The sequence below is a fragment of the Pipistrellus kuhlii genome, unplaced genomic scaffold (genome assembly GCF_014108245.1).
Source record: "Pipistrellus kuhlii isolate mPipKuh1 unplaced genomic scaffold, mPipKuh1.p scaffold_m20_p_17, whole genome shotgun sequence".
Taxonomy (NCBI): Eukaryota; Metazoa; Chordata; class Mammalia; order Chiroptera; family Vespertilionidae; genus Pipistrellus; species Pipistrellus kuhlii.
In genome coordinates this window covers 16,857,509-16,872,087 of record NW_023425482.1, presented here as the reverse complement: position 1 = coordinate 16,872,087, position 14,579 = coordinate 16,857,509, and the positions used below count along the sequence as shown (strand labels likewise).

At 41.2% G+C, this 14,579-nt stretch overlaps 1 protein-coding gene across 1 annotated transcript in view; it reads left to right on the top strand.

Moving 5' to 3' along the window:
• Positions 1–14,579, top strand: part of HYDIN (HYDIN axonemal central pair apparatus protein) — a 316,871-nt gene that overhangs the window by 92,960 nt on the left and 209,332 nt on the right. The window contains 2 exon segments of the mRNA XM_045582700.1: positions 935–1,136; positions 7,257–7,440. Coding sequence (XP_045438656.1) covers positions 935–1,136; positions 7,257–7,440 — 386 coding nt within the window.

The following is a 14,579-nucleotide window of genomic DNA, read 5'->3' as shown; positions in this document are numbered from 1 at the left end:
TATACATTTAAAATGTATATTGTTGTCAGTTTACTAACTAGCTGCTTGGTTCATACAAATGTGAATAGAACAAAAATGTTTGCTAAAAAAATAAAGTGTAAATGATTATGCTTTCTGGTTGCTGATTAAAGCTTTAGCAGTACAGATCAACAGAACTTTCATAGTATCTAAGCATTTTCTTTTCTATCTATTTCCCATGACATTACAGAGGGCAGGTAGAGTATAGTGTGTAGGTTTGTGTCTTCTTGGAAATGGGGCCCCCATGTCTATACCTAGAATTAAGGCAATTGTGCATCTTAAATGAAGTCTGAGATAAATTACTATGTTGAATGAAGGTGTTCTTTAACATTAAAAGAATTTTAAATGATAAGCATAGCTTTTGTCTTTCTGTTTTTGTAGTGTGTGTATGTGTGTTTCATTTTTGTTTTAGTTTAATTGCCGTTATCTAGGAATGTGGCTTCTCTTAAATAGTCTGTTTTCTGTTAATGAAGTTATTGAATTTCCTTCCTGATTCCCTTTGATTTTGGACTTAGATCCTCACATGCTGAGCAGCTCTCCCCAGATATACTTGGTACAGTTACTGTAAGAGTCAGAAATCCAGCTCATGTTTGAAATGGAGATGAGGCAAATGGTTATAATTCTAGAACTCAGTTGACTTCATGGTTGGGCTGTAGGATTTAAAACTGTCACAAAGAAGAAAAAGTTTTGTAACAACTACCACAACAACTCATATGAAGCAAGATTTGATTCTTTATAATTGCACCAAACATAATTGAAGTTTACTAATCATATCTGACCTCTGGGGAAAAGAATGAAATGTGTAATGCTTGTGCAATCTTCCCTAACTTCACCTTTGGGGTGGGAGGGGAGGGAAAAGCCCAGTAATATCATTCTAGAACAAATCTCAAAGTGTGTTTACTTTGTTAATTTCCAGGTGAAAGAATGTTTGTATCTCTGTATGGAGCTGCCGTAGACATGAATATAAGGCTGGACAAGAATTCTTTGATCATTGAGAAAACCTACATATCTCTGGCCAATCAGAGAACTATAACTATTTACAACCGCAGTAACATCATTGCCCATTTCCAGTGGAAGGTATTTCCTACCCAGGAAGAGGAAGATAAAGAAAAGTATAGGTTTGTAAGAAAAATCACCTAGGTGCTGTAATTTGGGAAAACACAAAGCTCAGTTAATTATGAAAAATCAGTGACTTTCGTGGTAACGTTTTAACCAACTCAGCAATGTCAAATTTTTATAGCCTAGTTCCAGTGTACAATGCTCATTTTTTCATTAAAAGAACTTGAATTGAACTATGTCGAACACAATGTTGTCCATTATCAGTCAATCTTAACCTTGTTATAATTTATCAGTAGCCAAACTACTGGATTTTGAAGACCAAATATAAAAATCTTCACTGTTTCCTCAAAACTAACATATACATCTGTATTTCATTTCATAGACCTAATCAGATTGATCAAGTGTCATAGGGTTTCTGAAAAGAATCTCTCTTGGTTTGGGATCAATGTGTATTTTTTTATTTTATTTTATTTTTTTAGTGAAAAGGTATTTCTAGAAAATAGAAAGAATGAGGAAAAAGAAGGGCTTAGATATAACAGCTTTTATATTCCCAGTTTTAGTAGCATTGCTGAATCCCTGCTAACCATATACTAGTAATTTAATGATTTTTTTGTTGTTATCTTTAATTTCTGCTTTTTAAAGTGATACTTTAGGCAGTACAGAAAGTTAATAAAATAGAAAACTCAACTATTTTAACTAATCTCTTCAATATTAAATTTTGAATATTTCTTTTTTCTGTATCTACCCCTGCACCTTTAAACTCCTTTCATCCTCCCCAAATTAGCACCTTTGCTGCTTTCATTTGGATTTATTCAGCCTTTTTTTATTTGCCTCTCCAATTTCATTAAAGATTAGTCCTGGGAAGCTTCAAAGCTTTGTTTAAAACCAAGTTAGTATGTGATAAAAATAAAAGTCTTAGGTCCATGGAAACCAGGCAGCAATCCCCCACTGTGCTGCCCCTAATTGAATCAGAAGGAGCTAGGACAATGACAAGACACAGAGGAACCAGAAGCCTCATTATTCAGGCAGGGAGCTTTAATCACTGGATTGCCACTGTGTCATCTTTAAAAAAGTGAGAAAAGAAAAGCCTTTCCTGCCTAAAAACTTTCATTGGCCTCATGCTATAGAAGCACCAGGAGTTGGGAAAGGTAAGAGAAAACTGGTCATCCACTGCTTCCTTGGTCCTGATTCCCCTAGCTGATGTGTACCATCAACCAGATGGTCTAACCAGGTTTAAAGATGAGATGCGAGAGCAGGTACAAGCAAAGGAGTAGTAGTCAATGCAGTGTTTACATAACCTGCTTGTCCTGTAGGTATAATAATCTCTTGAGGAAAATGAATATACACTATCAGAGAGGAAGCCAGCTTTCAATTCAACTACGCCTATGTATTTGACTATATGTATAGGATATATTTTCTGTCCAAAAAAAAAAAAAATATTTAAGGATGTTAATGTCAACAGAAAACTCAAGAAGAATTCAAACCAATTGCTCTCAGAGATGCTAAGATATAGAGTAGATAATTTCAATCACATGTGGATGGATATTTCTCTCCCCGCCCCTTCCCCATTCCACCTTCCCAGACACTCACACCCTTATCTCTTTAATGTTATCCTCATTGAGTCTTATTCCTTTTCTCTTATGTTATCTTTCTTTCACCACCTCTTTTGCTCTTTCATTAGTTCATCTAGCAATTTTTTTTTTTTTTGTAGCAAGGGCTTAATACAGCATTTTCATAACCATGATTAGAAACCTAGTTTTATTATCTAGGATCATGCCCTTTCCTTAAACAATGAACTTGAAAAGTGGCACCATATGGCTAAATAAGAATACTTCCATTTTCACTGGACATAGCAACATAACTCATGTTTTTTCAAACTGGTTGGTTGATTTATGTGACGAGTTTATTGGAAATTCCGTTCCTTACCTTTCTCCCCCCTCTCCTAGGGCCAGATGCCTGGGACGTGAAGGGAAATTGATTTAAAGGGGAAATAGGCCATTTATGCCTAATATCTTATTTGACTAGATTAATCGCTTCTCTCACATCCCTCTCTTGTTCCTTAATGCATCCTCAAACATGCCACAACTTATATTATTAGTCATGGATTCTTATCCTGGACATAACTAGCTATGAGATGCCCATCCTCTTGAAAAAAAAAAAAAAAGTCGATTACAGAGAGGTTTATTGTTTACTGAACATTTAGTTCCCATCTCTGGATAGTTCCCATCTCTGTAGGCGGCAGTGCTCTTGCTGTGAGTATGGACCCTCTTCTCCTCTAAGTCACAAATCCGCAAGTTGTATCTCAAGCCACACAGCAGTGTCAGGCAAAGCAGAATGTTCTCTGGTAGCTTGCTTGTGGTCAGTGGTTTGCTCATCCCCGAGAAGTAGCAGTCAGATCTTTAGCTAATGGTATAAATCTTCTCTTGAGCTCCCCAACAAGGCCAGAGTAGGTAAATCCCAGAATAGTCCTCCTCATGTTTGACTCTCCTGCTTCTGGTGATAAGCAATCTACCCCCTTTTTCCCCCTTCTGCAGCCTTTGTAGTTAAAAATGTAGAGAGGAAGGTTGACTTTGGTCCTGAACTTGGGACAGAGAGGACCTATTCTAAATGGTCTCATGCATACTTTGAGAGACTAAAGTTTCCCTTCGCAGCATCCCAAGGACCTACGATTTAAAACATCAGTGTAGATTTTTAAGTGAGACTTGGGAGTCTACCCACTGCTTTCCAACTATAACATGGCTTACACCTTGTCCTAAGGCATTCATCTTAAAGGATCTGGAAGTTGCTCAGGGGTCACATTGAGATTGCTAATTGCTTTAACCGGTACCCTCAAGACCCCACTCCAGCCATTGTGGTTTGTTGGCCACTACATCTTGTTGATCTCCCAGTGGAGGAATTTCAGCCCTCCTCAAGGAAGGAAGTTCCGTTCTGGGAATTATCATTTTCTGGAAGTTATCATTTTCATTCTAGGAATGATGACTTCCTCTCCACACACCTCAGCATGTTGGTACCAACCTTATGACACATGTCCAGATTTGGGACTGTGAGCTAACCCCAGGCTCCAGATTCTAACAACGAAGATGTCACTCCCCCTAGGAAGAAATTCTGGACTTTAAGTCCCCCCCCCCCCCCCCACTTTTATTTAAACCTTCAGAAGGAGACACAGAGGGCTTAAAAATTGCCTTTTTGGGTCTTTGCCTTTTTGATGTTTTTCTGGGACTTGTAGAGAAATTAATCTCTTCAGAAATGGAGGCAGCATTCATCCCACCTTCCTTCCTTCCCTTTATCCTGGAGGCATTATAAAACATTACCATAAGATTCTTTCATACTCATTCTCATCGGACTTGGCGTGGGCTTTTGAGGATTTCGGTTCCCCACTTCTTCATGAAGGTCGTGACCATTGCCTCAAGAGCAGCTGACTCAGATTCTAGATTTACTCCGTGCAGGAGCTCCCGCAGTCTTCCGTGGACTCCCACAAGTAGTCAGCATGGACTTATTCCACAACATTCAGAAATAGCGAAATACATGTTTCTCTAGGTAGAACAGTTTTAACTGGGCTTTGGGCCTGCCACCCAGGGAGTAATAAGTTTAATCTTGAGTGGTATTTGATAAACAGGGAGAGGACCTCTCGTCCTCAGCTTATAACAGTCATCACAGAGTGCTCAGTGTGACCAGGGTCACGTGGTCCATTTGAAGGTAGATGGCTGTAACCCAGGGGTGGACATGGGAGTATTTCTCCCAGCTGTGAAAGCCATGGCGTTTAGTTCCCATCTCTTCAGGGTGCTGCATCCAGTTATCATCTCTTCGGGGTGCTGCAAAGGAGCAGGGTATCTAGCTCCAGAAGATGAGGAAGTATTACTGGTTCAATTATACCCAAGACACAGGTCTTCCCCGTTGACTCTAATCCATGGCTGAACTCTGCTTGAGGCCTGAAGGTGGTGGGTGTTGGTGGCTGCCAGACCATTTGGAAAATGAGGTAAATCCTTGATTTTAACTGAGAGAAAAGGCTGGTGTGTTGGTAAGCTCTCTGATAAGAGGTGTCCTCATCTGAACCACCTGAAGCAGGAGACCATGGAGATCAGCAGGAAAAATGGCTCCCCAAGTAGCCTGGGGTATCTGGAAGCCCTTGTTGGAGTCAACTCAGCTCAAGGTGTTGTTGCCTTTTAGTATCTCAGCCGTAGCTCCATTTCCGCATGAGAGGGCAGAGATTAGACATCTGGGACAAGCCTCCACCCACCCCCTTTGCATTATGCAGCTGTTGATGATTTCAGAGTCCCAGCAGCAGGGGAGCAGAGCCGTGCTTGGCAATTTATGTTCTGTTTCCTTTTCTTTCTAGTTCAAGGGTTGAGCTAATCATACTCTTCAGTTCATGGAGCATTATCATCCGTCCTTAGTCCATACGAGGCATTTTATCCCCACACACCACTCCCATTAGACCCCTAAATAAATGTAATTTTTTATGATTCCCATTATTTGTTTAACCAACCCTTCAATCTCTTACATAAATGTTACCCACATTTTTCGGTATTGTTGCCAGCGTTTTGATGAGCATCTTTGTAGCTGTGTTTTTACTTACATCTGTGATATTCCTTTAGGACTGATTTCTAGAGGCAGGCGTTATAGCTTCCCCTCACAGGAATTGGCGGCTTCCTTTCTGCGGACTGAGCGCTCTCTCATTTGCGCGGCTCTGCGCAGCAGTATAGAAGGACTGCTCGTTACCTGGGACACTGCTTCCCGGACACAATAAAAAGGAAGCACAGAATGGAACCAGAACACACTGGAGCCATTTGTTTGACATCTTTATGCTACGTGGCTAGAGGAACCTAGACACGAAAATTATTTTTTAAAAAAGAAAAAGAAAAGAAAAAAGCTATTTGACATGGCTAAGTATGCAGTTTGCATGAAGTCATTTAGAAAATAGTTGGGCCTGGGGCGGGAATTCAGTGACCCTAGGCTCTCATTAAATAATTTGTCTCTCATCAATGATGATACCAGTACAATGTGGAGAAAATAGTCATATACCCTGGGAGGAGATAAAATTAAGTCTCCAAAAATTCAGGTGAGCCCTGGCCATTTTGGCTCAGTGGATAGAGTATCGGCCTGTGGACTGAATAGTCCCAGGTTCAATTTTGGCACATGCCTAGGTGGCAGGCTCCATCCCCAGAGGGGGACGTGCAGGAGGCAGCTGATCAATGATTCTCTCTCATCATCGATGTTTCTTTCTCTCTCTCTCTCTCTCTCTCTCTCTCTCTCTCTCTCTCTCTCTCTCTCTCTCTTTTTCTCTCTTTTTCAGGTGAAGTAATGGCTATCAGGAGTAATGCGATCATGTCTGTGGTGAGGACAGAATAGAGGGCTGCTTTCCTGACTTTTACAAGGGCCATGAAGAGCTAGAAGGGGGAGGGTTTGGAGAGGGCAATGGAGAGGAAAAGGGGGACTATATAATACTTTCAACAATAAAGAATTATTTTAAAAAAGAGCTAGAAAGAGGGAGAAAAGGTTTCTTTAGATGTAGTTTAAGCATCTCATACACTTGACAACTTGGTAATTGCCTGTGTTTGAGAGAGAAAACTGATATTTATTGAGTATCTACTTTGTCCCTGGAACTACACCAGGTCCTTGATCACATTTAATCCTCAGCACATCCTTAGGACGAGGGAGCTCCTGTTTTATAGGTAAAGGTACTAAGGCATAGAGGAATTTAGTGGCTCCCAAAGCCACAGAGCTTGTAAATAGACAGTAGAATCAGCATCCAAACCCAGTGCTCACTGGCTCTCAGTTTTGTTCTCCAGCTAAGAAAAAATGAAAGCTAAGCAAGTTTAACAGAAACAAAATTGTCCTTGAAGTGTGAGAGGTGGAGTAGATGTTAAGTGTTTAAACAGCAACTTAGGAAAACACTATTACCAGAAATAAAATATGCATAAGGGCTCAGGAGAAAGCAAATGGAGAACAGGAAGCCCAGGAGGACTTCTTGAAGGAAGTGACTGAAGGGGAAACTGAGGCTCTTGAGAAGTTAAAGTATAAGATCACTCAGGTAGCACGTTACACACTCAGGGCAAGGAGGGACCGCCCCAGCGTGATGGGTGAGATCATTCCCAGGAGGATGGACCGGAGGGGAGCGCCCTATACAATGGTCTTCATGGGAGTACCAGAACAAATCTCATATTTTCTGTTTTCTTCAGGGTCTGCGAGGATCTGATCAAAGAGGAAAAGGATGAGACTGATGAGTTTCTGGAAGAGTTTGTTAGTGACCCTTTACTCCGAGAACGGATCTCCATTCTCTCCCGCACCTTTGCGAATCAGAGAAGGCTGGTTCAGGCGGACAGCATACTTTTCTTGAATAACATTTTCACTATTGAGCCTCTGGTGAGCACATATATGCAGTCTGAACATATAGGGGAATGTGGGTCTTCTTTTGGTAAAAAACACTCACTCTGAGTTGTTCTGAGAGCATAAAGACTCCATCTGAAGAGTCTCATCATCATTATGAGACAGTAAGTGAAGGTTAATGGTAAGAATGCTCATAGGATATGTTTATAAGTCACACTTTCTATGCACCAATCACTATTAAACACTTTAAAAAATATTTTTATTGATTTCAGCAAGGAAGGGAGAGGGAGAGATAAAAATATCAATGATGAGAGAGAATCGTTGATCAGCTGCCTCCTGCATGCCCCTTATTGGGGATCAAGCCTCAACCTGGGCATATGCCCTTGACCAGAATTGAACCTGGGATCCTTCAGTCTGCAGGTTGACACTCTAACCACTGAGTAACCAGCTTGGGCACTAGTAAGTACTTTGTATGCACTATCTAATTTATTTCATATATGCAATTATAGTTAATTCCCCATTTTACAGATGGATAAATTGAGACTTAGAGAAATGCGATAACTTACTCAAGGCCAAGCAGTTAGTATCAGTGGTTAGAAATTGATCTCTGATTTGCCTGACTGTAGTGTAGGGTTTCTCAACCTCTGCATTATTGACATTTGGGGCTGGATAATCTTTGTCTTGTGCATTGTAGGATGTTTCATAGCAACCCTGATCTTGACCCACCAGCTGCTAGTTGTGACAACCAAAACTATCTCTGGACATTGCCACATGTCCCCCTGGTGGGCAAAATTGCTTGGTTGAAAACCACTCTGTAAATATTACTGACTGCATGTACTATACCAGGCACCCCGTGTGTGTACCAGACATTGATGAAGCCTTCTTTGGGGCTGTTGTTTTGTGAGACCTGCTGCTGGAGTCCCTAAGGCAGGCAGGCGGCACACTGGTTCAGAGGCGAGGCTGATTGTCAGACTGAGAAGCTGGAGAAGGCTTCTTGAGAGCAGAGCCTTGAATTGGGTCCATCTTGCAGGATGGGGACCTTTGGGAAACAAAATTGGGGCTGTGCATGGCATGGCTCATTCAGGGATCTGGGCATGGGTCAGGCTGTTTGACGTAAAGGGCTCACATAGGAAAATAGGCTGGAGACATGGGGTGGAGCTGAATCTTCTTTCACATGAGAAGACTGTCCGCTGCTCAATTGAGCAAAGGGATAGTCAGACATGATGGATTAAACCAGCAAGAGGTTAAATCAGGCTGCACATACAGTCTTGGAGGGATAGAGCAGACACCTATTAAAGTAGGTCAAGCCCAATGATGTTGAAAAGACCAGGAAGGCATCACAAGTCCAAGCAAGCAAATGGCTGAGCGGGATCAGGCAGCAGGAACAAACAGTATGGCCCAGGGTGTGGACAGTCCTGGGGTCTTCCCAGCTGGCGCTGGAGACCAGGCTGGTGAGTACTGTCCTGGTGCTCATATCCTTCTGGGAGTGGGACTCCGGGACAGCAGACATTGGTGGCCAGTGAGGTGTGGGAGGCACACAGGTGAGTCTTGTATGTTTCCAATCCAGAAGTAGAAAGACTAGGATTACCTTGGTTTTTCCTCTCCTCGTGCTTACTTCCATTACCCAAACCGTCATGATAGAGACATATGTATATTAAAGTAAGGCACTTAATAACTGTTTTTGAATGCTGGATAGGAACTGAATTGGGTGTTATCACAAGGCATCTTTTCACCGGGACTGAGAAAAACATTCTTTAAACAGCGATACATAGAAATGATATCTTTTAAATGAGACTATTTTGTTTGTATCGTGTGGGGGGAAATCACCAGAAACAGGAAGGGGAGATAAAGCATTGCGGTATGTATAGCATCTATAGTGATTTTGTCTTTATTATGTCTTTACACTTTCTTCTCATGATGGTACTCGTAAGCTGGTTCATGACATTTTTTTGCAAAATGAAATGAAGGCATGAAACTTTGCCAGTGTCTTCATAAAATTATTCTGGTCAAAACAGCAGATGTCAATGTTGGTGAATTATTTATTGATTTTAAATCTCCTCCCGCCCCCTTCTTAAAGATCTTGACAGATTTATAGAGATACAGTTCTTGTGAGTGTACTATAATCTTACCGTGTAAATTACTTTTGAAGGTATTTGATGGGAAAATGCTGCCATTTTATTAGCTTTTTGACCCAAATGTGAACTAAGGGTATTTTCCACTGTTGAGATTTGGGTTTTCTGGGACAGTAAATAAATGCTCTAGTAGTTTGGGATGAGAGAGTTAGGAAAGGATTTATAGAGGAGGTGGGATATGAGCTGTATGTTGGAGGAAGGGTAAGATTTAATTAAGTGGAGAGGCATAGGGAGAATGTTTCTAGCTGGAGAAATTGTGAGAACAAAGAAAAAGGAGGCTATTTGCTTCATGGCATATTATATAACAATACAATGACCAGGTTTTCTGGAGCAAGCAGCCATAGAGAACATAAGAAATTAGATTAGGTCTGGCTGGCATGGTTGAGTCTCTACCTATCAACTTGGAGGTCACAGTTTGATTCCTGATCAGGGTATATATCCAGATTATGGGCTTGATCCCCTGTGTGGGGTGTGGAGGAGGCGATCAATGATTCCCTTTCATTATTGATGTTTCTGTGTCTCTCTCCTTTGTCCTGGGTTTAACTTCAAGCTTTGCCAATAGCCAACATGATCTTAAACAAGCCATTCCATCTCTCTTGGCTTTGGTTGCTTTGTGCACAAAATAAGATTTTATTTATTTATTTGTTTGTTTGTTTGTTTATTTATTTATTTATTTTTAGGGTAGGTAGGATACTTGGATCCATTTTGGGTACAGACTCTGAGCTCCTTAAGGTCAGAAGTGGTTTGTCCTCATCTGTGCTCCAGGCCTACCTCAGGGCCAATTAATGGAGGGAGGGATGGAGGGAGTCAGGGAGGGAAATCAGTTGATGAAGATGAGTTTGGCTCTGAATACGTTGAATTTGAGATGACAATAGATGTTCAAAAAGTTTTGGAAATGCAGTCCTAAATTTGTGGGAGAGCAATCAGGAGTGGAGGTAAGATATGTGAGAATCTCACACAGGTCTTTGTGGAGGGCATGAAAAGTGGATGGGAATTCTAAGAACAGTTTGAGAAAAGAACATTGCAGAGGACCCAAGAGAGCCCTCGGGTGCTGACCTTTGGAGACCCAGCACAGCAGGGAGAGGCTGAGAATTCACAGGGAAGGCCTGCTAGGGGGTGGGCAGCCAGCACAGGGCTCCTTAGCCCGCCTCACATCTTTCTACCCAATTAGGGTCGGCCCGTCGTCATTTTCTACTGAAGGTCCCTGAGTCTTGTTCACATATCAGATCAGTTATACCAGAGCCACTATCTAATTTCTGACAGTTGAGCTGTGTATCAGCAATTAGTGTTCTTTTTTTTATTTTATTAGAGTGTGATTCCTTTTAATTAGCTTCTTGATATGAGTTGAGTTCACAGAAGCAGAGAAGATTAAAATCATGCAGTCGCATACTGATCTAGAAATCCATCTCTAATTGATACCCTGTTCAAGAACTAAAAATAAAATAGAAGGTTGGTGTAGGGCAGCGGTGGGGAACTTTTTTCCCCACCAAAGGTCATTTGGATATTTATAACATCATTCAAGGGCCATACAAAATTATCAGCTTAAAAATTAGCTTGCTATATTCGGCCAAACATTTAATCAACTCAACCCCAGTGCTTTGTCAGGGCCAGACCAAATGATTTCTTGGGCCTTATATGGCCCTCGGGCCAGACATTCCCCACCCAAGCTGTAGGGGCTCGGTTACCACCTTCCAGATGGCCTCTTCAGCCTCTGTGTCCACCTAAGATGGAAATTGGCCTCAAATGAGGTAAATTTAAAAAGGAAAAAAAAAAAAAAATCCAAAACAGTTACCTTAGTGTCAGAAAAATAAATGATACGTTTATTTTTTCAGACCTACGTCTATATATCTTGGTTTTTCAAATGAGTCAGCTAAAACCAAGGTTAGTTTAGCCCTTATTGTGTTCTCTGCATATTGTGTATTTTATGGGAACATTGTTCCTATTTTCGAGGTTCTTTCCATTTAAAGCAAGTATTCAAGATCAAGAAATCAGTCACTGTCTCTAAAATGCCCAGAGGTGGTGATGGTTTTGAATTTAATCAAATTTTCTCAATATAATCGTGTGGAGAAGTCGTTTGGCTCAATGCTATAAGAACAACTGGCCCAAACTCTAGCACAGAAAGTTCTTCCACTTTTCTGTGACCTGCTCACCGGGTGGCCCTGGTTAGTCCCATTGTCTTAGCTCACTTTCTTATCATGCTCATTACCTAACGTTGCCATAGGGTCTGTCATCCAAACCTTGAGGAGTTAATGCTGGGGTGTGTTGGGGTACTGCTGTGGTTACAGAGTGCAGAGGTGGGGGAGTGTGTGTTTGAGAGACCCCAGAGATGGACCCTGGTGGAGGAAGGAGCAGACAAGGCCTCAGAGTGACCACAAGGCAGTCCTGGGCAGATATAGAACAGAGGTCTAGAAGTAATTTTTTATTTTATTTTATTTTATTTAGTTTTACTTGGTAATCTGTTGGTGTCCCTCATTAGGGCACCACAATGCCAGGGTTCTTTTCCCAGCCTTACAAAGGGTTCAGCGTTCTGGAGAAAAGGGTTGAGGGTGGATGATTAAAGAAGGAGTCCAAAGACAAAAGATAGTTTTGAAAGGCATTGGGGTCAGAGGAGCTTCAGCTGAAGGAGCTAGAAGACTCTCCTTGTCTTAGGAGCCCCTGCTTTTATTAAACACAGTTTGTCCCAAGGCAAGGTGGAAATATACACTTCAAAGGGTAAGGTATCAAAGGATATACAGAAACACTGTGAATTTGGGGAATAGCCTACAGCTGCTCAGGTGTTTGGCCAACAGGAGGCAATAAAATGCCTTGAGTTGTCTGCCAGTTAACAATCCTATTCAGGTATGGGGGAAGTGCCTTTTAGCCATTTCCAACAGGTAAATTACATATGTGGCTTATCCTTGTTGAGCCTCCCAAGCTTCACCAACCTTTTGGTAAAACTCTTGTAATTATTACATGCTGGAATTGGTTCTCGGTAGTAATCTACTGATATTCTAATAGTAACTATCATTGTTGTTTTAGTCATTAAAACGTGGAATATTGCCTAGCCAGCATGGCTCAGTGGTGAAGTGTCAACCTATGAACCAGGAGGTCACAGTTTGATTCTCAGTCAGGGCACATGCCTGGGCTGGCCCAATCCCCAGTAGGGGATGTGCAGGAGGCAGTCAGTCAGTGATTCTCTCTCATTATTGATGTTTTTATCTCTCTCTCCTTCTTCCTTCCTCTCTGAAATAAAAATATATATATTTAAAAACCCACACAAAAAGAAACAAAACAAAAAAAAACCCATGTGGAATATTACTACTATCATGTCAATTCTTTTGATAAAGTCTTGGGGTATTAGTCTAATTAGCCAAAATTTTCCTTGTATTCCTTACCTAGGGAAGGTACTGGCTTTTGTGGAATGATGATCATTTCTCAAGCCACCTCTTTCTGTATAGTTTTTTCCCCCCTTTGGAAAAGAAATGTAAAATTGAGTCTATTATGCATGTTTTGTGGCTTCCAGAAAAGCGAGTGGAATTGACTACTTTCAGAAATGTAATATTCTATTTGACTAGATGGACTCTGGCTGTACAGAATTTTGACAGCCTCATTTTGTTATTTTCTCTGCTTAGGTCCCATGGGCACCTGAGTGAGAGAAATTCAAAGACAAAAAACACAATTCTGAGAATTGAGAGGCAGAAGAATATCACGGGGCCAAGAGAGGGAATTAAGCCTTTGATTTCCATGGGCGTCGAGGAGCCCTCTGAGAAATCACAGCACAGATGTACTGGCCTTGTTCCTGAACTTTGGGACCGCTAGCTCAGGTCACACTTTTGAGATGCAGCAATTTTCTGAATGTTGAACACTTACTATTTTCTCAAAAAGAAAGGTCTGAGAATTTAAAGGTATTCGCCCAAACCAGTCCTAGCTGATTGGCTAACCTTGGTGAGCAAGGAAAACAGGTCTGCTTTTATTAGCAAGTCTTTTCCATCAAAGAAGAAGTCATTCAGTATCCCTCGGAAAGCTTCAGTTTAATTTAAATAAGCCTTAAAAAGGGAAACTTGATAATTTCTTTATCATCATGAAAGTAATAGTAGACCATGCTTTGTTGTCACTTAAGCCTGCAGAAAACATGGGGTTCAGCAATTCAGACTTTGAAAGCACAGCTCAAATTTAGTTTATTTTTCTCAAGTCGGCATAGCATGTGAGCTCAGCAGAACCAGGTTGGGTGGAAGCCCAGATGGCTACCAAAGAGGAAAGATGTAGCTCTTTGCAGCGGACCTTCCACTTCTGTGCCATTAGCTGAGTCACATTGCAAACATGCGGGAGCTGACTCCTTGGAAATGGACACCAGAAAGGAGAAAGGAGGACAGGGATCCACTGAGAGCAACGTGTCCTTGACAAGTCACAGCTCTTTGCTTCAGTACAGTTTCCCAACCTTCAGCCTCCTTTTGTTATGGTTCGGCCTCTCTGTTCTTTGTGCTTGGCCAAACCTTTTCTGATTGTGTTGGTACAATCACTGATGTACTGGAGAGCCAGCGTAGGTGCAGGGAGGTCTAAGGAAGTCTTAGGTTCCTCAAGGCTCATTAAATGAGTCGACATTCGTCCTTGTTGGAAGAGACACAAATCTGTTCTCTCCAGAGAAAGGCATGAACATCACACGTAGCTACTTCAGCTCTACAAAAACCCCACTGCAATTGTCACCATATATGGTTTAGAGAATTTCACCCAAGATAAAGCACACCTTTTGTGAAAATTCCTCTAACAGATGAGCAAATCTTACACCCCTCTCTTAGGAACTTTTCTGGTCATTATTTTGAGAATCAGAGCTTTATTAAATTTAGTTTCTTGTTCAAGAAGATATGATGGAGTAGAAAAATCTTCTTGTATAGTCATGTGCCTATTAGATCTTTTATCTCAATAATAATTAGGATAGTTTACCTTCAATGTTTTAGCTTCCTTTTTTTTCTTTTTCTTTTTTTTTCCTATTTCTCTTTGAGACAACTTCTATTTGCCATGATTTCTCTCATTTATTTGATAAGCTCCAGAAGAGCAACTGTGGGT